This window comes from Callospermophilus lateralis, chromosome 3 (assembly GCF_048772815.1).
Source record: "Callospermophilus lateralis isolate mCalLat2 chromosome 3, mCalLat2.hap1, whole genome shotgun sequence".
NCBI classification, from domain to species: Eukaryota; Metazoa; Chordata; class Mammalia; order Rodentia; family Sciuridae; genus Callospermophilus; species Callospermophilus lateralis.
In genome coordinates, this window is record NC_135307.1 from 147,852,206 (window position 1) to 147,878,042 (window position 25,837).

At 38.0% G+C, this 25,837-nt stretch overlaps 2 protein-coding genes across 4 annotated transcripts in view; both read left to right on the top strand.

Annotated features, from left to right (window-relative positions):
- The window catches only part of Entrep2 (endosomal transmembrane epsin interactor 2), a 400,899-nt gene that overhangs the window by 266,017 nt on the left and 109,045 nt on the right, over positions 1-25,837 (top strand). The gene's annotated exons all lie outside the window — the stretch shown is intronic.
- Nsmce3 (NSE3 component of SMC5/6 complex) lies at positions 19,634-21,191 on the top strand. Its single transcript, XM_076848860.2, has one exon. It carries the CDS (start codon positions 19,714-19,716, stop codon positions 20,599-20,601), a length of 888 nt encoding a protein of 295 aa, XP_076704975.1. The 5' UTR covers positions 19,634-19,713; the 3' UTR covers positions 20,602-21,191.

Consider the following 25,837-nt stretch of genomic DNA (forward strand, 5'->3'; position numbering starts at 1 on the left):
TTCTGTTACTGTAATGAAATGCAGGGTGTGGATATTTTATAAGGAAGAGAGGTTTATTTAGCTCATAGTTCTGGTGGTTCACAGGTATGGCACCGGCACCCTCAACAGTCTGGCTTCTGCTGAGGAGTTCATGGCAGAGAGCCTCACAATGGCAGGAGTGGGTATGAGAAGGAGTAGTCACATGGCAAGACAGAGAACCAGGGGTGGGGAGGGGCAAAGCTTGCTCTTTTTATCACAACTATCTCATAAGAACTAACCAGGGTCCCTTGAGAATGCCCTAATACCTTTTGAGGAGAGTGCCCTCCTTGCCCTAAACACCTCCTGCTGGGCACACTTCCTACAGATCCCACTGCGCTTCACTTCCAACCCATGAGCCTTTGGAGGACAAACTCAAACCATATGTAGACCATAGCACCATGTAAAAAAGAACGTGGTGGTATGGTCTACATATGATATCCAATGCCAGTATCAGACAGTGGATTCGGAGTGGAACAGTCATGGTTTAATAATCAGCACGTTTCCTCACCCAAATATGCCCAGTACACTCTTCACCTCGTCCCGCATGGGGGAGAGCCTTGTAATCATTCTTTAAACTCCATCTCCCCCACGTAACTCTGCTTCTCCTTATCCTTAGAGTATGTCAAAATTATTTGGGACCAAGATCTTATGAAGAATTTACTTTTTTTCATTTCAAGAATCCTTATGGATAATTTTTGTATTATAATTTATATTTACACTATCATTGTCCATTAAGATTTTAAAAGTAAGTCCAGTCATGCAATACATTTTGGTGAATAATAGGATCACATATGCAACAGCATTGGGACTGAAAGAGGCTGAAAAATTCCTAATATCTGGTATTTTTACTGTACCTTTCTTATGATATGTAGGATTAGACAGACAAATCTCATTGTGTGATATACCTATGAGATTCAGGACAGTAACATGTTGTATGTATTTGTAGCCTAGGAGCAATGGGCTGTACCATATAGCCTAGGTTTGCAGTAGGCTATACCATTTAGATTTGTATAAAATTCATGTACGAGGACAGAATCTTGTTCACATGGGGACAGAATCGCCTCACAACACATTTCTTGGAGCGTAAGCACATTGGTAAGTGACACATTACTACACTACAAGACTCTCATTATTGATCACTGTACTCTATCTCTACCTCCCTTGGGTCTCTGTTTTGATTTGGTTCTTGGGCAAGAATATACAGTAGTATTTTTAGAGAGCACACATAGAGAGTATGTGCTTTCTCACTCTTCATAATAATTTATTTTTCTATACTGACATAATAATAGCTGTCCTGGGTACAGAATTCTTGATCAGTTCTTTCTTCTCCCTAGCCAATAAATGTTATTCCCTGGCCTATTCCTTTCCATGGTTGCAGGTGAGAAATGTGATGTTAAAATGATTATTTCCAGAAATGACTTGCTCTTTCTGCCTAGAAGTTTATGTGATTTTTCTATTTTTGAAATTCAGAAATTTTGCCTAGATGTGTCTGATTTCTGCCTTTTCAGAACTCTTTCAAATCTTCAGGCTCCACTGGGTTTTTCCTTTGACATATTCCTTTGTTTATTCTCTGTCACAGTTTTGTGTTCTCCCCAGCTTCTATTATTTACATGCGATACCTCCAGCTTCTACCTCCCTGTCTTCATTTTTCATTTGTATTTTTAGTTCATTAACTTTTTGTCTTGTATTGTGTGACTCATCTTTCATTTGATCCCCCTAAAAAATAATTTGTTTTTCAGTGTGGATCATTCTCTTTTATTGTACCTCTGCTAAAATTCAAAATTAAAAAAATCAAGCCTTATTCTGCCCTAGAAGCATTTTATCATGCTCTAATAATATCTCCTTATGTGTTCTCATTATGTTTTTATTATATAGTCTATTTCTGTTTCTGCCATTAGTTCTGCTCCACAGTATCCATCTGTTCTAGAATTTGTCTGACTCCTTCCTTCATATGACTGTACTTCTTAGATGGCATGTGTGTGTTTGCTTAGTCCAATCATTCTGTTGGGTGTAGCCCTTTGGGAAACTGGTTTGGGCCCAGCTAGGGGTCTTGATAGCTGTAATCCCTCTCAGGCCATGGTGGATTGAGAGGAAGAGTTGGGGACAGATAGGTGGATTGCTTGACCACTGCTGGGCTGGGGCAATTGGACTGGCGAACTATATCATCTAGTTTTAGATATGGGAGAGGGGTGGGACAGGGTCTACTTTCAGAATCAAATACAGCTGAATTGTCTTCGGTCCTGACTTACAGTTTCTCTTTCAAGGAGGATAACTATGCCCTCCCAGCCCTCCCAGAACTGACACTTCAGTTGGGCCAGACAAGAGCCCTCTCTGCTTCTGGGGAGCTACCCATGTCAGGGGGTTAACCCCACTCTGGCCTGGGCAGCTATTCTTCGCTCTGGGCTCTGCCAGACAGACAGTCTCTCTCCAGATGGCCTGACCTTTGGCCCTCAGATTCTTTCTGGACTCTGTTTCCTGATTTCAGCTCCCTGGCATGAGCTACTGGGGTCAACAGTTGGCTACCCTTTGGACATACCCCTACTCTGGCAGCTTCAACGAACACAGGAGGCCACTGGTTTTCTTGGGGCTTTCCAAGCACAGCTGTGTCCTAGCCATCATCATATTGGGATCAGGAAACAAGGCCTGATTTGAGATGCTACATGAATCTAGGCAACAAGGACAGATGTATTACTGAAAGCTTTCAGAGCCTCAGGTTTTAACTTCCTGTCATGTCCTCCCAAGAAAACAGGGGACCAAGGTTGTAGCATAGAGTGAGATCTTAGGAGACAAGGATCAATTACAGGCAAAGTGACAAGGCAAGACCTCAATGCCAGCCCATCTGGTAGGTGGAGAAGCAGTGACTGTTGGAGTGAAGGAACCAGCTGAAGAGTGGTTGGGGGTTTGGGCTGACCCCTGTGGTTCAGCATGCAGAGGGAAAAGAACTCCTTGTAGGTGAACCACGTCTGAGGACAAACATCATTCAAGCTAGGATGACACCCATGAAATATAAGGGCACATCTTCATGACTTCCAAACAAATCCTGTCTTTCTAACCTACAGACTTGAGCTATGTGGGCAAGCCATAGACTCCCCCCCTTTTCCAGACCCCAGGTAACATCTAGATGTACTTTTGTCATGGAGTTGGAAGCTAACTACCAACCTGAAGTCTTGCACCACTTCCTGAACAGCAGCATTTCACACTCACATTCAAATTGGCACACAGCCCAGTGACTGGGCTTCATGGCTTCAGCAGGTAAGGTGTGTGAACAACCGGTGATAGGTCCCTCCCATTGGGACTGCCAGTCTACAGGTGCCAACTGGTAAGTTTTGGGGGTTGCTCTTGGTTGCAAATGAAATAAAATCCACCTCACAAAAGTTTAAAGAACAAAGGAGGTTATCATGTCAAATGGTAAGTGCAAAGAGTGGCTGCTGCAGTTGGTTCAGGAGCCCAGCAAAGTCTAGCTTTGCACTCTGCCAGCTTCAATGTGTTCATGTGTTGGCTTAGCTCTTTGCATTCATGAGCCGATTGCCAAGCCGATTGCCACTGCTTGAGGCAATACATGCAGGTACAAAATGTTCAGTAGAAGTTCTTTCTTTCTTTTTTCCCAATGAACCTCTTTTTAAGAGCAAGTAAACGCTTTTCAAATGTCTTCAAATATATCCCTCACAACTCATTGACTAGAGTGGGATCACATGTTCACTCCTAAATCAGTCACTCTGTTATTTAACTTCCATTTAATGGGCTATATAATTTATTTATAAACTTAGAAAATGTTCTTTAGTGAGACTTGCCAAGGAAAATATGGATGAATATTAGTAATAAATGGCAATGAGTTGGGCTGAATTTCTGTAAAGTTGCATCTAATAATCACACTAGGCACAAAGAATTAAGTGTAACAGATGTATCCACATTAATTAAGCACCATATGAAATTTCCCAGTACATACCTCTTAAATGTCCAGAATAAGAACCACATTTAATTAGGTAATTTGCTTAGAGGTAAATGTGAGAGAAAGAAAGAAAATACCTGCACTAACAGTATGAACCACTTGGATAATTATAAACAACTGAGTTGCTTAAGAAAATTCCATTGGCACGTTTTTAATGATTGGTTGGATCCAAGGAAGCAGTTAATTAGTTAATGTTTGCTTTTCCTGCATCATCTCTCTCAAGCTTGTCGGATTAATAAAATCTTTAAAATAAAAATTTTAAAAGCCATGCTTCTTAAAAAATAAATAAATAAAGATGCCCTGATGCATCCAGCCAGATTAAGAAATGGTGTTGCCAGCCCAGGAGAGCAGGCTCCCTCCCTTTGTATGCATTTCGGGTTGCCCTTCCCACACTGGCTGTTGAAGCACAGCTGCAGTCAAGCCAGTATAGACACAGCCAAGCAGAAGGTTCCTTCTGCTTTCTTCCTTCTCAGACAAATATGACTCACCTGTGCAGGGCTTTTTCCTGTCTTAGCCAAGGTGCTGATAGGTGTTTGTCAGTTACCATATTTGGATCTAACTGGTTGCTGTTTTTTCCTGATATCACAGGGTCCATTCTGTCTTACCTATTTTCTGCCTCTTCCTTCTCCAGTTCCTTCTTTGTACTTCCTTTTGTCCAATTGAGATTAAAGTTGTTTACTCCTTGAAATGCCATTCTTTCTTATTTTCTCTGTTCAAGGCTTTTGACAGCTCCACACAGCAGTCAAAATATCTCATGCAACCACAGAAAAGGAGTTGGAGAGAAAACTGAAGTTTCCATTAATATTGGAATTCTGGGCATTTATTACAAAGCAGCAGTTACTCGACTTTCTAAACAAGGGGTTGGTCAAATTCTCTACTTAATGAGAAGGCCATGCATGATTCATTCATTTTATAGGGGATTAGAGATAGGTCTTTTAATCCTTTAATAGAAGTATACATGGCAGGTTCAATTTTTTTTTAAACAGAGGTACTGTAAGATCATATACACACATGTCTCAGGGTTTTCACTGTGAGCTGCAGATTTATCAAAATAAAAAATGTGAAAATATGGTTCTGAACAAGTTTACTCATTTAAACAGTGTTTATTCAAGAAAAGCAATGATCACATTGCTGCAACACATTTACTTTTTGTCCAGATGAGCAAGAGACAGTTCAGGCAAGAGATATAGGACAGAGTGCCTAACTTTCTTGTCCCTTCAGGTGAAAAGATATTTACATCAATTCTAATGTTCATGTAAAGTTTTCAAAAATAGCTTTGTGGAGCAGTATTCTATTTGTCCACTTTAATTTAAAAAAAAATGACTGTTGTTGCTAGTATTACAATTTTGCAAGAAGATTATTTTTTTCTACCAAATGAGCAACTTCAGAAGGTATATTGGGAAATCCGGTCAGTCAGCTGAGTAGACTGAACCCTGTGGTCAGTGGAGTGACATCTCTCTCCTCAATCATTCTGAGTTTTTATTAAGTTTCATCATTATGATGTATTTCTTATAAAACCTCACTGTTCTCAGCTGTCATATTTAGCAAACTGTGAGAATTTGATTTAATAAGAGGAAGACCTAAAAGAGGTGGTGTGTTGTCAGCTTTCCATCACTGACAAAATACCTGAGATAACAACTTAAAGGAGAAAGGGTTTACTTTGGGTTCAAAGGTCTTGGTCCATCATTGCTTGGCCACATTCCCTTTGGGCCTGTGGCAAGGCAGCACATCAAGATCTAACGTCCCTCCTGCTAGGTGCCACCTCTAAAGGTTTCCACCACCTCCCAATAGCACCACAGACGGAGATGAAGCCTTTACCACATGGGCCTTTAGGGGACATTCAAGATCTAAACTACAGCCTACGGTTTTAAGTGAGACCATGTGAAAGTTTAGATCCAAAGAGCAACAGGTGTGGACATAATATTGCATTTGACATATTTTTTTTATTGGTACTTTTTAGTTATACATGACAGTAGAATCCATTTTGATATAATTATACAAGCATGGAATATATATTTTTCTAGTTAGGATTCCATTCTTGTGGGTGCACATGATGGTGGGATTCACTGTGATGTTTTCATATGTGCACACAGAAAAATTATGTCAGATTTATTCCACTGTCTTTCCTTTTCCTCTCTCCCCTTCCTTCCCTTTTTCCCCATTGTCTAATCTACTGAACATCTATTCTCCCTGCCCCCATTATTGAGTTTTAGCTTCCACATATCAGAGAAAACATTTGCCTTTGGCTTTTGGGGACTGGCTTATTTCACTTAGCATGATAGTCTCTACATCCATCCATTTACTGGCAAATGTCATGAATTCATTCTTCTTTATGGCTCAGTAATACTTCATCTGTATATATACCACACTTTCTTTATCCATTCATCCATTGAAGGGCACCTAAATTGGTTCTATAGCTTAGCTATTGTGAATTGAGCTACCATAAATTTTGATGTGGCTGTATCACTGTAGTATGCTAGTTTTAAATCCTGTGGACATATTCAGAAGAGTGAGATAACTGAGTCAAATGGTGGCTCTGTTCCTAGATGATGATGATGATGATGATGATGATGATGATGATTTTATGTGGTTCTGAGGATTGAACCCAGGGCCTCATGCATGCGAGGCAAGTGCTCCACCACTGAGCTACAACCCCATCCCCACATTCCTAGATTTTTAGGAATCTCCATACTGCTTTTCAGATGGTTGCACCAATTTGCAGTCCCCACCAGCAATGTATGTGTGTGCCTTTTTCTCTACATCCTTGCCAACATTTGTTGTTACTTGTATTCTTGATAATTGTCATTCTGACTGGGTGTTTGACATTTCAATTCATTGTGTGTTTTTAGCTGTTTAGTTTCATTTTGTTTTTAACTAGAGTAGATCTTGCCTTCAGTACTGTGTGGGGAATTTGAAAACTTGCCCCCAAAACAAGAGTAAAGAATTGAGTTTAAAACAACACAGATTATAAATGTATCTATACTTATTTTCACGGATGTTAATTTGTTTTGAATTTTTTGGGGGGTAGGGGGTACTGGAGGTTGAACTCAGGGGCCCTCAACCACTGAGCCACATCCCCAGCCCTATTTTGTATTTTTTTTGGAGACAGGGTCTCACTGATCACTGAGTTGCTTAACACCTTGCCATTGCTGAGGCTGGCGTTGAACTTTCGCGACCCTCTAGTCTCAGCCTCCCTAGCTGCTGGGATTACAGATGTGCACCAGGGTGTCCAGTTTACTTTGAACTTTTGTGATTATCTTGGATTGGTTTAGGGCTGGGGTTGTTTATATAGCCTCTAAAACCTCCCTTTGTGCTTCACAGGAAGCCAGGAGGCACTAGGAACAACCAGAGCCCCATTTCCTCCATGTTATTTCATCATCAATACTGAAGTTTGATGACCCCAGTGTAGTCTTGAATGGAGGCCGTATTTGTTCTAGAGGTCACAAAGTTATACAGAGTTATGTGACCAGATTAGGAAATTCATCATATTACCACCAGATGTTCTAAGAAACTCAGGATGTTCCAGCTTGCTGCCATCTAAGAAATAATGGACCAGGCAGTTCTTTGAGAAATATTAATGTGAGGATGGACTTTCTGTTTCCTTCCAACATGCATGGATGATTTTTTTTATTTTAAATTCTTTCATAGAATAATTGCATTTTCCATTTGAAAGAGGTTGTCTCCCCTAACCCTGCATTTCTGCAGGACTTGGGGCTAGAGTCCAGGCCAATTGGAAGCTTTCTTCCAGGACCCAGAGGAAGTTGGTGGCAGAGTAGGAATGAAACTGCTTTCCTTTAGTCTGCCCCTTAACTGCCTTAAGTACAGATAAGCTTGCTTCCTGATGCTGACAGAAATCATTATTTTCACAGAGGACTTGACTCTGTTGCAGTTTGGTTTAACTGTATAATAATTCTTTTTCTGCAGCTGTTGATCCAGAAAGTCTGTATCCATTCGATGGTTCTCACTGCTGATTTATGAGTCTGTCCTTCCTGTTTCATCTCATTATACTTATTAGAGATTTTCAGCTTGACCTTCTGCAAGTTTTGTTAAGCAGTTTTATTTAACTATTTAACATATCATAAAGTACACCTGTTTAAAGTATAAAAGTTAATGTTCTTTTAGCATATTTACTATTATGGAACCATCATCATCTAATTTTTATGATATTTTCATCACCCCAAAGAGAAATCTCATACCCATTAGTTGACTCTCCCCATTTCTCACCTCCCTACCAGCCCTGCATCATTAATCTTTCTGCCTTTATGTATTTGACTCTTCTGGACATTTCATTTAATAAGTGTTATATAATACATTGTCTTTTCTAAGTAGCTTCTTTCATTTAGCACAATATTTTTAAGGTCCATCCAATTGTAGTATGTATCAATACTTCAGCTTTAATTTTCTTTTTTCTTTTTGGTTCTAGGGATTGGACTCAGGGACACCCCACCACTGAACCAATCCCCAGTCCTTTTATTTTTTGAGATGGAGTCCTTGCTGAGTTGCACAGGCTGGCCTCCAACTTGAGATCCTCCTGCCTCAGCCTCCCAAGTTGCTGGAATTACAGGCCTGCACCACTGTGTTTCACAGTACTTCATTTTTTTTTTTTAAAGAGAGAGTGAGAGGGGAGGGAGGGAGGGAGGGAGGGAGGGAGAGAGAGAGAGAGAGAGAGAGAGAGAGAGAGAATTTTTAATATTTATTTATTTTTTTTTTAGTTTTCGGTGGACACAACATCTTTGTTTGTATGTGGTGCTGGGGATTGAACCCGGGCTGCACGCATGCCAGGCGAGCGCGCTACCACTTGAGCCACATCCCCAGCCCCAGTACTTCATTTTTTATAGCTAGAAATTTCTTATATTTTTGGAGACATATCTCTTTAAACTATTTTCCCACTTTTAAAATTTGAGATTTGTTTTATTCACTTGTAGGAGTTATTTATATATTCTGTGTATAAATCCCTTATCACATAGATACATGACTTGAAAATGCTTTCTCTCAGAATGTGTCCTTTCATTTTCCTGAGAGTGTCCTCTGACACACAATAGTTTTCAGTTTTAATGAAATACAACTTATAGTTCTTTTGGTCTTGAATCTGAGACCCTTGCTCAACCCAAGGTCATGAGAATTTATTCCTACATTGTGTTGTAAGAGGTATAGTGGTAGCTCTCACATTTAGGCTTTTGGTCTTGAATCTGAGACCCTTGCTCAACCCAAGGTCATGAGAATTTACTCCTACATTGTGTTGTAAGGGATATAGTGGTAGCTCTCACATTTAAGCTTACGATTCATATTGCATTGATTTTGTGTATGGTGGCAATTTGGGGTCCAATTTCATTTTTGACACCAGTTCCATTTGTTGTTTTCCTATTCAGTTGTCTTAACCCTTCCTGAAAATTGGTTTGTTGTAGATGTAGAAGATTGATTATAGTTATTTCTGGAGTACCAGTTCTATTCCATGTCTTTGTATGTGTATTAGTTTTCTATGGCTACCATGGGAGACTACCACAGATTGGGTGGCTTACCCAATAGAAATCTTTCTCATGGTTCTGGAGGCCATAAGTCCATGAATAAGGTTTGGTCTCTATTAAGGCTTCTCTCCTTAGTTTGCAAAATGGCGAGTTTCTCACCATGTCCTCATGTGACTTTTTCTCTGTGCAAGCACATTACCAAGGCCTCTTCCTCTTTTAAGGACGCTAGTCCTATTGGATTAGAGGCCCACCCCAAAGGTCTCATTTTTAACTTAATGTATTAAAAGATATTACCTCCAAATATAGTTACAACCTGAGGTACTAGGAATTGGAACTTAAACCTGTGCCCTTTGTAGAAGACACAGTTCATGTTATAATAATATGTGCCAGTGCTGTTCTGTCTTGATTACCTTAGTGGCATTGTAAGTTTTGAAATCAGGAACATGAATCCTCAAATTTTATTCTTTCTCAGGATTATTTTGAATTATTCTGAAGGTTATTCTGAATCCCTCCATTTCCATATGAATCTTAGAATCAGCTTGTCAATTTCTGGAAAAAAAAATCAACTTTTTGTTGATAAGGTTTGATAGGGATTGTCTTGAATCTATAGATTAATTTGGTTAGTTAGTATTGACATCTTAATAATATTGTCTTGTGACTCATGAACACAGGATATTTTCCATTTATTTACATCTTCTTAAACTTCTTTCATTGTTTTGCACTTTTTATGGTATAAGTTTTTCACTTATTTTAAAAACTTTATCCCTAAGTCTTTTATCATTTCAATGCTATCATTTGTGGAGCTATTTTCTTAATTTCATTTTCAGATTATTCATTGCAAATGCAGAGAAAAAAAAATTTTTGTACGTATATCTTGTATCCTACAATCTTGTTGAACTTATCATTCTAATATTGTTTAGGGAATTCCTTGGGATTTTCCACATGCAAGATAATGTCATCTACGAACAGATAGTTTTACTTCTTCCTTCCTAATCTGGATGCCTTTAATTTCATTTTCTTGCCTAATTGCCCTGGTTGGAACCTCCAGTACAATGCTGAATAAAAGAGGTGAGGTGGGTATCCTTTTCTTGCTTCTTAGCATAAGAGCATTCAGAGTTTCATCCTTAAGTATGATGTTACCTATAGATTTTTATAGATGGCCTTTATTACATTGTGTAAGTTTCTATCTAGTTTTCTGTGTTTTTAGCATGAAAGCCTGTTTGGATTTTGTCAAATGCTTTTATTGCATCCATGGAAACCATCATGAGGTTTTTCTCCTTTATTCCTCTTAATATAGCATATCATATTAATTGATATTTCTGATACTAAACCAACTTTGTATGTCAGGAGTAAATTCCATGTGGTCATAGTGTATGATTTTTTAATGTATTACAAGAATTTGTTTGCTAGCATTTTAAAAGGGTTTTTTTGTCTCTATATTTTTGAGGATCTGTGTTTTTCTTTGCTTGTGATATCTTTGACTCCAGTACTAAGATAATGCTGAACTCATAGAAGAAGTTAGGAATCGGTCCCTCCTTCAATATCTGGAAAATGTGGAACAGGGTTAAACTTAATTCTTTAAATGTTTGGTGAAGCCATCTGGACCGGAATTCTTCTTTGTGGGAAGTTGTGAAGTTACTAATTCAATCTGTTTTAAAGTTACTAGTTCAATCTGTTTCATTGTTGTAGGTCTATTCACATTGTGTTTTAAAATAAATTGCATTCATCTGTGTCTTTCTAGTAACTTTCCCATACTTCTAATTTATCTTGTTTTTGACTTAATTGTTCACTGCTCATAACATTCCCTTATAATATTTCTCTAGAAGTAATGTCCCTTTTTTTCTGGCTTTATTATTTATTTGTTCTCTCTTTCTTGATCAGCAGAACCAAAAGTTTTTCAGTGTCATTGCTTCTCCTTCAAGTTCTTGGACCATCTTTTGTATTTTATTTTTTCTTATTCACCTGTGCAAGATTTTGTACTCCTTCCTTTGCTTTACAGGACATGTTTTTGAGAGTCACTGGAAAGTATTAAATTGCAAGTGCTGAGAAGCTCAGCAGTTTCTGGCAAAGAAAATTTTGTTTTTACGGGCTACAGTGAATCAAAGGGCACATTATTTACATGTCTTCAAAGTATCATGAAATGATCTCTTAGAGTCTGGGACTCATAAGTGGAAAACTGCTACCTCTCCTAACCTCAAAGCCCAGCAGCTTTTGACTTGCTAGTTAGTTTACTCCTCAGCAATTGGTCAACACTCTGGGACTTAGCCTCAGAAAAGAGATAGATATGGACTTTAGGAGAGACACAGACTTCTACCAGCTCAGACCTCAAAAGGTACCAGGCAATCCTAGCTCTTCCTAAGCCTTGGGACAGGGCTTGCCTTCTCATTAAGCACCCAAGCTCTCACTTTTTACATCTCAAGGTAAAGCCCTGTGCTAGCCTCCTCCTCTGTAGATCTTGGAGAACCCACAATCTCTGATTACACTCCAGTCCTGAAAGCATGCTTGCTCTCCTTGTTTGTTCGAAGGAGGGAGCCAGGAAGGGGACAGGATCCAAGACAGGGGACCTGTGTAAATTCATCATATCCCAAGATTCCTGAAATCACATATAGTTCTTTATGATTATTGCATACCTCAGGACTACCAGCTGTGCATACATTGGATCTTCTTGTCTGCCTTAAATATTTTTATTATTTTTCGATATTTGTTCATATTTATGAGGTACAATGTGGTATTTTGATTCACCCCTTGGATGTTTTTCTCTTAATTATTTTCATTTATTTTTCCTTTCTATTTCAGTGTGTTTGGTTTTCTCAATACCTATTTGCATTGTCCCCTTCTGGATATTAGCTTTGTCGATTCTCTTTCATGACCTTGCCTTGTGAGTACAGTTCTATTTTAGGCTAAAATGTAGCCTAAAATAATGAGGTTTCTGTCATCTTGCATAACCAGTAGAAAAATTCTTTGAGTTGAATTTGAACAACACAGATACTCTGGAGTAGCAGATACCTTAAAATACAGTCATAAACTGTGCAACAATGTTTCATTCAATGATGGACCACATACATGACAGTGGCCCCTAAGATCATATTGCCTAATGACATCAGAGCCATATTAATTTGTGTAAATACACTCTATGATGTTTGCCCAATGGTGAAATTACCTAACAATGCATTTCTTAGAACATATATCCATCATTAATCCATCTATGAATATATAAGTGGTCTGTAACTACTTCCCTCAGAGGGAAATCACCACCTTACCTCATATCTACATTCTGTATTGAAAACCACAGTCCCTCATGGCTTGTCTCTTTCTATGTACTGCCTGCAGCTGAAATTAAAAGCATATTCCCCAACCACAGAACACTGAAAAAACAACAATATCAAATTGTATTCAATTCACCTTTTGTGACATTCAAAAATCCTTATTGGTGGTATTAAACTTTTCAAGTTCCATTCCTGTGAAACAATGTGTCATTTCCTGATATTCAGTTTCTTGTGCATAGTGGGTTTAGCTATTGACTTAGCCAGAATTTGTTCAGTTGGAAGTAACAGGAACCAACTCAAAGCAGATTATGTAAAAGCTGATGCTCCAGTAACTCAGAATCTCCAAGAGTCTAACCTTGAACTCAGGATCTAGGGATTCAGGTGGCAGCATTAGAACTGTTTTAGTCTTTTTTTTTTTTTTTTTTTTTTTTTGCTGCTATACTAAAAGACCTGACAAGAACAATTTTAGAGGAGGAAAAATCTGGGGGCTCACGGTTTCAGAGTGTTGCTGAAAGCTTGGTCCTTGTTCCCAATGTCAATCCAAGAATGAGGACATGGTTTTGAAAAAAAGGAAAAAGAAGTTTTATTGCTTTACCAGCAAAGGAGAAACACTGGACCCTGTCCCAAAGGCTGGGATTCTGCTCATCTATAGGAAGGAACCGGGCTTTTGAAGAAGTGACTCAAAGGCTCCATGTGTTCTCTGATGGAGATGTAATTCACTTGTTAATTTGGGAGATAGTCCTTTTTGAGATTCTCTGGTGCCATCCCCCAAATCTGGATTATTTCATTCCTATGTGGGCTGAGGGCTCAAGAACAAATAATTCTGACTGGGATGGAGATTAGGGAGGAGCAGGGAAACAGGAAGAGAAAGAAACAAGTCCATTTGAATAATAAGTTGCAGTGGCAGAGGAGCAAGGGTTTTATTCAAAGCATAAAGTGAACCACTGTTACAAGAGGTCTCAGTCCAAAAGGGGCCAACTTGATTGCCCTGTGCCCACGGTGTGACAGTGTTACAGAGTGCACAAGAATTACAGATCATCATGCTTATACAGCCAAATTGAAAGGGAAAAAGGTCCTTTAATGAGCAAGCCATGCAAGTGACTGGGAGCAGGCTAGCCCCTCAAAGAACTCCCAGCACTTGAATTTTGGAAGTACAGAGTTTATAAAGGCAAAAACCACAGGAAAAATTGAGCCAGATGTAAGTCAGAAAGACCTTGTTGAGATAGATATTTTGATTACATGAGAGAATGGTTTTGATTATACATTTCAGAGTCATTTTTATTATACATCAGGACCATAGTCAGGGCTGAGGGAAAGGTCCTATGGTACTGTCAACATAGATACAGCTGTCAGGAGGCTGAAAGAAAAGATTTTAAACAAGCATAAAATGGAGTCAGGTCAGAACAAATGGCGTTTACTTTGGTTCTTTGACATTTCAGCAGAACCTCATGTCAAAAGAGTGTGGTGGAGGGAAGCAGCTGGGGACATAGTACCAGGAAGCAGAGAAGAGAGAGCTCTGTTCAACAAGGACAAAATACAAACCCCAAAGGCATGTCCACAGTGACCCAACCTCCTCCAGCCACACCCTACATACCCACAGTTATCACCCAATTAATCTATATCAGTGTATTAATGCACTGTTTATGCTAAAGTACTCAGAGCCCAATCATTTCACCTTTATACTTTCTTGCATTGTCTCACACATGAACTTTTCAGAAACACCTCATATCTAAACCAGAACAAACTATTTCTCCATCTCTTAGAGCTCTTGTGAAGCAGCTTCACCATGAGATGGATTATCCAAAGCAACAGTACAAATGGCTAGGCTTTTGTTACCCTGCAACTTGTTAGCTGAGTAGAAAGAAAATCTATATGAGCCCCCAGGAGGGATGCAGATTGGCCTTCCCAGTCGGTTACCAAAGTCTTCTACAGTTGTAAAGAGGCAGTTCCTAAAGGGAACAGATGCAAAACAGGGAGGGGCAGGGAACAAGAAAACAAAAGCAAATCTTATTGGCTACTATAGAGACCTTGTATAGGCCTTAATAATTTTCACAAAGGCCTGGGTAACTGGATGATTTGCATTTCTTAAAAAGTGTCTAAAGGTCTGGGCCAAAAGGCTGCAGTGCTTGGAAAGCACTTCCTCTTCTAGCAATCCAGGAGAGCCATGTTACTGTTTGATTACAAAGTGTTTGTTTAGGAGGGACAAAATGTTATTATGAAGACTACCATGTGGTCTAAGCAGGAATATCTTTGTTAAGAATAGGTGGACCCTTTTGTTGCAGTGAGTGATCAGAGTGAGTGGACCCAAGGAATTTTATTTCACCATTAAAAATCTGGATTGTTTTCCCTGCTATCTACCCAAATAGTGTTTGCCACGGAAGTCTTCGCACACATGCTGTGCATTGTCCCGTTTTCATCCACTGGAAAAGGTGGGGAAGCTGCTCACAAATGCTGGCTGCATGCTTTGATCACTGCTTTTCTTCTCCCAAAAGTCCTCACCTGCTTTCAGCACTGTGTTGCTCTCAGAAAATTTAAAATGTTGCTGTGGATCTACAAGAAATACTAATGAATGAAGAGGAGAATCTAGTAGATAATAAAGATGATTAGAGCTTCTAGGCAGGCATTTGCTACCAAGGAGATGAAATAAAGCATTTAATTACTTAGAGACATTTAAAGAGCAATTGGTCTTAGGCATTTCCTTGCTCAATGCATTTGAAATCTTAGCTAGCTTAGATTTTACCTCAAAGAATTTCAATTTTTTTTTCTTTTAGGTCTGTCAATAACAGTAAGGAGGTCATTAGCATAAAGTATTTGAAAATTTCTTTTCTTTTTAAACCATTTATCTTTGTTACTTCACTCCTTATACATAAAGTCACAAATGCTATATTCCAAATCACGTAGAATTTATCGAAAATTTGAATTGCATAACTTCTGTGGCATTATGTCACCATGAAGTTAAACTTCAGTGAGGATATAATATTTTCCCCAAGCAAAGAAATAAAAATTGAATCTTATTTTAAAAAGTAAATGACTCTAATATTTCCTTGACATATAGCTCCAGAACTTTCCCTGATTTTGATATGTGCATGTGTTTCACTGCAGTGAACATCTTTTTACTAAGGGGTAGCAGAATATGCCTCCCAAAATATGCCACTTTGGCATAAAGATTACTTTGAGCTAAAGGCACTTGAAAAACAGCAGATGCACGAAGGGCATTCTAGTCTCCTCTTTTCTTCCTGGGAAGAGGAGATTAAAAACTCCCATGTGCAAAATGCCTTTCCGGTACCAGCAGAAAAGAAACATTATTCCATGGGGAGCCTTAGCCAAGAGAATTCTGTACAAACAAACCTTGTTAAAATAATTGTCTTCCCTTAGATTCCCCATATAATTTACTCCTTTTCCACAACTACTTCTCTTTGTTCAAATATAAAAGAATTTAGGTTTTTCTACTTCTCTATATCATCATTTCCTTATAAGAAGAGCTTCAATGACATGTAGTACTTAAATATGTACATTTTTGGGGGGTCCAGTAGCACACGCCTGTAATCCCAGTGGCTCAGGAGGCTGCGACTGGAGGATCTCGAGTTCAAAGCCAGCCTCAGCATGCAGTGAGACCCTGTATCTAAATAAAATACAAAAACAGGGCTGGGGATGTGGCTCAGTGGCTGTGTGCTCCCTGGTACCAACAAAACAAAACAAAGTATTCTCTTTCTCCTGTTAATCTGTCTCATACCAATTTAATTCTCAGGTCTAGCTGGCACTCTTAAGAGGGTAAAGTTTTGCTTCCCCTATACCACATACAACTTTGTGTAGCACTCGTATATTTTCCTTAACATAAAGTCCCTAGAAAGAAAAAAAAAATATTATCAACTATTCTGCCAGGTGCTAAGTACTTGAAAAACCTATCTCAATCCTCTAAAGCCAGGATTAGTGGTCTCATTTTATTGATCTGGAAACCAAAACTTGGGGTATTGGTAACTTTCCCAGTGTCAGAACAGGTCTCTAATCTAGAGCCATTTGATTCCAAAGCTTTTACTTCTTCAAGAACACCGTTGTCTATGTTCTCTTTGCCTGTTTCTCCACTTGTGAGAAGAGAAATTCAATAAACACACATGCCTCAATGAGTTGTTTGGGAGAGTAAATGAAGCAGTACCTGAAGACCACTTGAAAGAAGATCTGAACCATAGTTACCTTTGTAAAACCATCAGCCATTGTAACTTATACATACTATTATTAATGCTATTATCACCCCAATTTCTACCCAAACATGCATGGCTTTCAGTGTTAAATCTGAAGTAGAATGTGGGTTTGGGTGACTTCCCCATGCCTTATCTAAATTTCAATCGAATGCTATCCACCTTTGTAAAATCATTAGCTGTTATTATTTGTATTTATTGCCACAATTTCTACCCAAAATATTCAGGTCTCCCAGAGTGAGGTGGAATGTGGTTTTAGATGTCTTCCCATGTATTATATAAATCTCATTTTATCATTTATGCCTGTGTTTTTCTCACCCTCACTCTTCTGGACAGTAGACAGGTGTTTTCAGACTGAAAACTGTTATCTTTTCTCACCTATTTTGAGTAATGACAATCTGCTATCTGAGCAAGGGTGCCACTGACAGACCCTTTTGACTTACAGTCACAGGGTAGCCTAACCAATTGAACTACTTAATAGTTTAAGTGAATACCTTAACAAGAAAGCATTGAAATACCAGACTAATTATTGACAACAGCTCTTATCTTATTTTTAATTTCTCCCCTGTCCCTTGGTTGCTGAAATTATTTGACTCAAGTTACAAATGGACTGGTCTGGAAGTAGCCTTTGCAGAATCAGATTGCAGGAGGCTTAATTGAACTTAAGTACAAATTGTAATTTTAAAGGAAACTGAAGCAGACAAATTCTTACTGTAAAATAAAATGAATGCTACTATGATATATTTTTATTAGTAGGCCTCTGACTTAGTTTGTTTCATGTTATAAAAGAATACCACACAGTGAGAAACTTAGAAACAATGAAATCTTATTTGGCTCATGGTTTCAGAGGCTGGGAGGTCCAAGGTTCTAGAGCAACATCTAGTGAGGACCTTTTGTTGTGTCATAACATGGTGGAACGTATCACATGACTGAAAGAGTACACTTGCAAGACAACTGAACTTGCTTTAATAACAGACTTGCTCTGGAAATAACTAACCCATTCCAGAGATGACACTAATGCATTCATGAGGACAGAGTCTTCATGATCTAGTCACATATCAGGCCCAATTATCCAACACTGTTACACTGGGATTAAGTTTCCAACACTTGAACTTTGGTGACACATTCAAATGACAGCAGCCCCTGTCATTAAGATTGACATTTGAGAACATAATGTTGTATCTTGTGTGGAAGAGAAAGTTATTACTCATAGTTTACTAGATTTTAGCATGTTTGCATCACAACATGGAATATGATTTCACATTTACTACTGCAGTTCCAGTACCATTATCAGACTGCATTTTCATATTGAATTACAAAAATTTTATGCTACTTACATTTAATGAAATTTTAATAAGGTTGTGTTTTGATGTTATTATTCAAATAATGTGTTTTGAATTGCTTTCCTTTGAATATATTTGCATTAAAGAGGAAATCAATTTGATTTAGTTCTTTGAACATTTTACCCAGGTTCTGGGTAGCTTTAAAAAGACAAAGAGGGAAATTCAGTTTCTTTTTTGCAAGTCAGTAAATAGAGAAGCACATTTACTAAGATCAGTAGAAGTAATGGCAGCAGATTGCTGATGGTTTGAGGTAATGAAATGACTCTTCCGCTATTAGAGTTGCACAATTAAAAATATACAAACTGCACACACCATGGATTGTAAGGGATTATACCTCTGTTCTTCTCTTTTCTTTTTGAGCCCTAAGGCTAATATATTAAGAATTAACAAATTTAGGGGGCTCAGTTATAGAGTGCTCGCCTAGAGCGTGTGAGGCCCTGGGTTCGATCCTCAGCACCACATATAAAGAAAGAAAGAAAGGTATTGTGTCAATTATAACTTAAAAATTAAAAAAGAAACCTAGGAACTTCACATTATTGGAATTCTTGACCATGAATGCCCCAAATTAAATGGTAATCTCTTGAGAGAGCACATTTCTCTGCTTGTAACATTCCACTAGGCCGTTTCTGTTAAAATTGTGGTTGTGGGTCTACACTTTTTTTTTTTTTTTTAAGATATACTCATTAAAAAAAAAAAAAAAAAATTAAAACTACTCATTTAACCAAGTTAGTTATTGGCAAAAGTGGATCCTGCTTTTGTGGATGGGTTTCTCCTGGCAGTCTAGCTAATGAAGTGTAACACCGAAAATATAAATAAAGAAACTGGGAAGAAATATTGCTTTTGAGGAAAGCCTGCCTTATAGACCTGAAAGGAAGGTAGAAAGTAATTCTATTGATCAGGAAGGTGTGAATTTGAGCAAGGAGAGGTAGAAAAACTACGAGTCCTTTGGGTCTTTTATGTGCACATTTAATGTAGGAATAAATACTTTTACTTGACTTCCAGGCTCACCTTCCTCTTTATTTTTCTCCAAAATTTATTGAGTTTCCTCCGTTTACAAATATACCCGAGTTTAGAACTCAGTACGGCCTATAAAACATACCAAAGTATGTGTGGCCTAAAAGTTGGTCGCACACTTGCCTGCAAGTTTGAGTTCTTGCTTTCTATTTGTATGTCTTGAAAAACACAGCACACAATAATGACCCAAGTGGTAGTTTGGACCCAGGGACCGCAGAAGCCTCCCTCTCCGCATGCGCAGTAGCCATGCAGACACCTCTAAGCCGCAGCAGACACCCGAGCCCCCTCTCTAGCCTGGCGCTCTGGCTCCGCCCACGCTGCGCGCGCCTTCTGGGACCCCGCCCAGGCCGCGCAGGCGCGCCTCGTTCGGACCCACAATTCCTGCCTCTTCCGCCGGTTACCGAGAGCGTTCCTCAGTCCGCTGGAGTCTGAGCTGGCGCCGGGCTCCGGTTGCTTGGTGACATGTTGCAAAAGCCAAGGAGTCGGGGTCGCTTTAGTTCCCCGGCGGAGAAAGACAGGGATTCGGGCCGCGGCGGAGACGTCCGGGCCCAGAGAGGCGGCGTCTCGGAGGAGACCCCGAGCACTTCCCGCGGCCCGGCGGGCTCTCAAGAGACCCAAGGCACTTCCTCGCAGGGCGCTCGCCGGTCCCAGGCCGCCCCCACTGTGGGGCCTCGGACCCAGAAGCAGCTGGAGCTGAAGGTGGCGGAGCTGGTGCAGTTCTTGCTGATTAAGGACCAGAAGAAAATCCCTATCAAGCGGACCGACATACTGAAGCATGTCATCGGGGACTACAAGGACATCTTCCCGGACCTCCTCAAACTGGCTGCGGAGCGCCTCCAGTACGTCTTCGGGTACAAGCTAGTGGAACTTGAACCCAAGAGTAACACCTACATCCTGATCAACACCCTGGAGCCAGTGGAGGAGGATGCCGAGGTGAGAGGCGATCAGGGCACTCCCACTACGGGCCTACTGATGATTGTTTTAGGGCTCATCTTTATGAAGGGCAACACAATCAAGGAGACCGAGGTCTGGGACTTTCTGCGTCGGTTGGGGGTGTACCCCACTAAGAAGCATTTAATCTTTGGGGATCCAAAGAAACTCATTACCGAGGACTTTGTGCGACAACGTTACTTGGAGTACCGGCGCATACCCCACACGGATCCGGTAGACTACGAATTCCAGTGGGGCCCGCGAACCAACCTGGAAACCAGCAAGATGAAAGTTCTTAAGTTTGTGGCCAAAGTTCATAATCAAGACCCCAAGGACTGGCCAGCGCAGTACTGTGAGGCTTTGGCAGATGAGGAGAATAGAGCTAGACCTGAGCCTAGTGGTCCAACCCCATCCTCTTGAAATCAGGGATGGATTCAGAGAGACTCCCTGGACAAGGGTCTGTGACCTAAAGGCACAAAGAATAAGGGAAGGGGGTTTGGAAGGAGGATGTTTCTGCAACGCTTGAATGTATGTAGCTTTAGGATGTGTTGCAAAGGTTTGTTCCTTTAGTGTTAGTACAGTTTCCAATTTTCATTTAAAACACAGACTCATTTTTGTTTGTTTTAATGTCATTTTTTTTGGTGTGAAAAGTTTGCTAACTTTGTAAAACTTTTGGGAAACTGTACTGTGTTCTAAAACAAATATTTAAGAAGAAAGAACACAAGTAAATTGTTTTGATTCCCTCCCCCCGCCAAGGAGTTATTATCTGGTTTCTGAACTACCCTAGTTTGTAAGGAAAAATAAAAGCCTTTATAAAATTACAAAGATGTAATTGCCTATATCCTTATTACTTTAAACCAAGTGTTTTTATATTTATGTTTTTCATATATATATGCATTATGCATGGTTCCAAGCAATGTACATAATGTATTTTCTGTGAATAACAATTTTTTTATATTCTTAATTATTAACTCTGTTGCTGACCTTGATTTCATTGTTTTCTTTTTTTTGCTACCATCATTGTTTTAATAAATATTGTGATTTTGAGCAGTTAACCATTATGTATTTTTAAAAGCCCATGTCTTGAGAAGATTTTTATGACTCAAAACCAGCATCTTTAAAAGATTTTGCTACATATTATTGAAGTAAATAGTGTTCTGTAGAAGTTGTTTTGTGTGTGTGTGTGTGTGTGTGGGATTGTGATGGAAAATAATTTCTCATTGAGTCTCCCAAAAGTTCATAAAACAGTGGCTTGGTGATTAACCATGCCTGCTTTGGGAACTGGACTGCCTGGGTTCACTACTGTGAATTTAGGTAGGTTCTTTAGCTTGTAGACAGACCTTTTTTAACCTATAAAGTGGGCTTCTGATTTACATGTTCTGTATGCCAATGTGATTAGTAGGTAAGGAAGTTTACATGAAGTTTCAGGCAAAGTTTCTAGTGTGGAGGATTATAGTTGTTACTTCTTAATTAAAAAAAAAAAAAACATGATTTTTATTTTCCTGGGTCTGGAGCTGCTATTACTGGCTTAAAATTATGGTTGTATTCTTCTACTCGGATTCCAATGAATGGTTTTATGGGAAAAATGTAACCTGAAATATGGTGAATTCAGCCCATGTAGAACTTTCAGAAAGAACAAGAAATTTAGACAAAAATCTCTGCTGGGCTTTGAGAAAGCGTTGCATTATAGCACAATGAGTTGATGGATCTTGAAGTCACCTGACAAACTGAATGATGGCTCCTACTAACTTGTTAGCATGGTAGTTTGGGGGTAGAATTTAAGCTCTCAATCTCAATTTCTTTATCCATAAAATGGGAAAAATAATTATACTGTAGTTATATCAGTTAAATGAGCCAAAAGAGAGTTAAGAGTCTCATTGTATTTCTCCATAACAGCTAGCCAAATGGTGTTTATATACAAAGATTCAATACATATTTTATTCAGTGAGCAAATAAGTATAATTGTTTTGAGGGAAGTTTCTGCAGATTAACCATTAAATGAAGTAAATGCTTTCACTTAGGAAAACAAACAAAAATAGGTAAACTTTTTTTACCTAAACATTGTTACCTATGTCCGTGCTGACAAATGTCATCTACAAGAATCTATGGTGAATATGAAATTGGTTTGAAGAAATAGGAGAGATTACTGGGGTTTATTTCATTCTGTAGAAATTAAGATTTACATTTATTTCATTCATAAACTACAGTTGGTCCTTGAAGTCATTTCTTTCTGGTCTGCATTTTATTTCAGTATGTAAATGACCTGCCTACTATTCTCCTTACCTCACCAGCTATGACCTCATTGTGTGCTCTGATACTCAATTTTTTGTGTGGCAAAATTTACCATTCACCAGCACCCACTGACAGTTTTATCTGAGGCAGTGAATGCTGGGTAATGATAACTATATCACAGTTTCCTCATCTAGATGTTAATGGTTTTATACTTAACCTGTTATTTTGTTTCAGATTACAAAATACAAACATTAGAGACAAGATCTGGCACTTATTTTTTTTTTATCTCACCCTTTCCACAGATAACAAGTCTGGATATCATGCCATTGTATGGTTTTATAATTTTACTATATATGTAAAAAAATTAGTTTTGTGGGCTTTTACAGTTTATATATGAAACATTGTAACCTTTCACAACTTGCTCTTTCCATGCACCATTATGTTTTATCAGTTTAGACATGTAGCTACATGTTAACATGATTCATTTTAGCTGTTCTTTTATGGGGGAAAATAATAGTTTATCTTTTCCTTAATGTTAATAAGACTGTTAGATTCTTTCCTGTTTTTTTTAATATTTGCAGACACTGTACAGTGCTTCCTTAGGCCAGAAATAAATAAAGCAATCAAGGTCATTGCCAAATGTCTTTTAAGCTCCAGCATTTTATGTAGCATTTTCCTTCTTCTGTTGCCAATAACCACCATCCTGAAACCTTTATGATACTTGGCCAGTTCAGCCATTCTGGTGGGTATGTAATGATACTTGATTGTGGCATTAATTTGAACCTCTTGCTTAATTAGTGATGTGAGACATCTTTTGCTCTCATTGACCGTCAGGTTTCATTATCTGTTCAATATTTTTCTATTTTTAGTGATTTATTCTTCACACGTTCTGCATATTAATTCATGTATCCTATTGCAAATGCCATCTACATTTCTAGTTGTTTTTTTTTTCTTTTGTCATACAGATGGTTTGACTTCAAATTATTTTAAGGGCAGTATTTTTAATAGAGTGCTTTGAAAACTTCTCCCTAATCCTAGTAATTATAAAGATTTTTCAAAATATTTTTCTAATCCTAATTATTTTTTTCCAAGTGTGCAAAGTTTTGATTTCCACCTGTTTTTAATCTGTTCTTATGTGAGGTATAGACGTAAATATTCTTCCTGTATGGATAGACTAGCACCAGGTTTTTAGCATTTACCCTTCCATACTAACTTGTAACATTGTCTCATTTATATAGAAATGCTCCAAATATAAATAAATTTATGGTCATGGCTGAATAAGTTTGGTATCTTCTTGTTCATACCTTGTTATTATAATTTTATAGCATTTATAATATAATGTTAATTTCTAATTTTAATACTGATTTTTTTTTAACTTTGCTTTTATGTTGGTTGGAATCACTGTATGTTGTCAAAGCGGTGACAGCAGACCTCATATGCATTGCTTTTTCTTATTTCTGATTTTGAAAGGACTAATTTTTAAACTTTTTCCAATGTGATACTTGCTATTAGGTTTTTTCCTATAATTACCTTTTATGATTTATTTCCTTTCTATTTCTAGCTTAGAGATATCTAGAAAAATTATGAATGACTTAAAACTTATCATATACTCATTCATTAATATGATTAAGATTTTTTTTATTTACTCAAATAGATTTTTCTAATTTCTAACTATTGTATTCCTGTCACAAATACTTACTGTTGATGATGAATTGTTTTAAATACATTTTTTTTCCTGGCTAAAATTTGATAGTTTTTGTATCTTTTGACATAAAGGGGATTTGACTGAAATGCTTCTTCATTTTTATTATTGGGTTTTGAGTTTAAGCCAAGTTCTTTAGAAATAATCTCAAACTTAATGAAAAATTGCAGACACAAATTTGAGTTCATCTAATTGTTTCTTTCTGTCTTCAAACAGTTCCTTTAGTGTTTGCTTGACGTTCATAATCTTGGCAATTGAAGTGTATGGGCCTGTTTTGTTGTTTTGTAGAAATCGCTCAGCTGGAATTTGCTGTGTCTTTATGATCAAATATGAATTATATATTTTGGCAGGAATATCACAAAAGCAATGGTATGTTACCCTTTCTATTGGAAGATTCAAAATTTCAATTGTCCTTGTTACTTTGTAATTGTTCACTTTGGTTAAGAAGATTTTTCTGCCATGCTTCTCTACTGTGAAATTTTAATCTCCCCTTTTATTATAAAAAAGTAACCTGCATGGAGATACTTTGAAATTCTGTAAATATTGAAGTGTTCATCAAAATTTTAATTTGTTTGCCTATTTTGTCCACATGGAGCCATATGTTATTTTCTTTTGTTTTCATTATATATATATATACACACACACACACACACACTCAAATGGCCCTGATTTGCTAGGGAGAACTCCTTAAACTGACTTTTATATCTTAAACATACCCCTTTAGACTTGGAGGACTTTCTTACATTCTTGCAGAAAAAAATCATGCGGCCAATGTTAAACATTCCCTGTCCCAGATTGGGAGTTATCCATTTACTTCTCTTAGAAATTTTATTCTTTTTGATGGAAAATGGAATTTAGAAACAAGGTTGCTAGGTTTGTTCATACCTATTGGAAGTATTTTGCCCAGCCCTCTAGGTCACAGAGTAAGGGGAGACCCTTCCATCTATCATCTGTGAAAACAGAAAACTGATGTTCTATCCAACACTACAGTGTTCATTCTAGATCTCTCCTTTTCCATGTTTGTAAATGTCTTCAAAAGTAAGAAACTCAGTTCCTATTTTCTTTAGCATATTTACCTGTTTTATCAACTCCCTATAAATAATTAATCTGCTATCCTAGCTGTCACATCCTCCCACATATGGATGTCCTCTTCTGGGACTATTATGTTCCCCAGGACTTCCTGTTTGCAGGACCTTTCTTATAAGGCTGGGACTCCCCTCAGGACATGCATTTTCTCCACTGTAAATAGAAACCGTTTTGGTATCATAAATGCATTGGGAAATTCCTTAAGCCATATTGAGGATTAAATATTTTGGAAGTGGAAGAAAGCTACCTGTTTGCACAGGCTGTGGTCCTGGTGCTTTTTTATATGTAGATTTTTTAAATACTGGTTAGATATCATTAATAATATCTTTAGCTTTTCTACTCTTCTAATTAGTTTTGGTCACTTGTATTTTTAGAAAGTGTTTGCATTATTTTCTGATTTATTAGCCTAAAGTATTTCTTAGTATTTTTCTTTGATGTAGAAATAATTCTATCACATATTTACTCATAAACATTCTCAGTATTATTTTTTGCATTATCAGAATTATTTTGCCTTCTATTTTTTTAATAGATCCAATCTTGTACAAGTTTGATTTATTTTATGAGTAATCAAGAAAACTTTTCTGTTATTGATTTGTATTGATTTCCTTTTTATTTTTTATTTTCTTTTTACTTTTT

Excerpts from the sequence above, each read along its gene's own strand:
- Nsmce3 (XM_076848860.2), top strand. The coding sequence starts at position 19,714 with ATGTTGCAAAAGCCAAGGAGTCGGGGTCGCTTTAGTTCCCCGGCGGAG.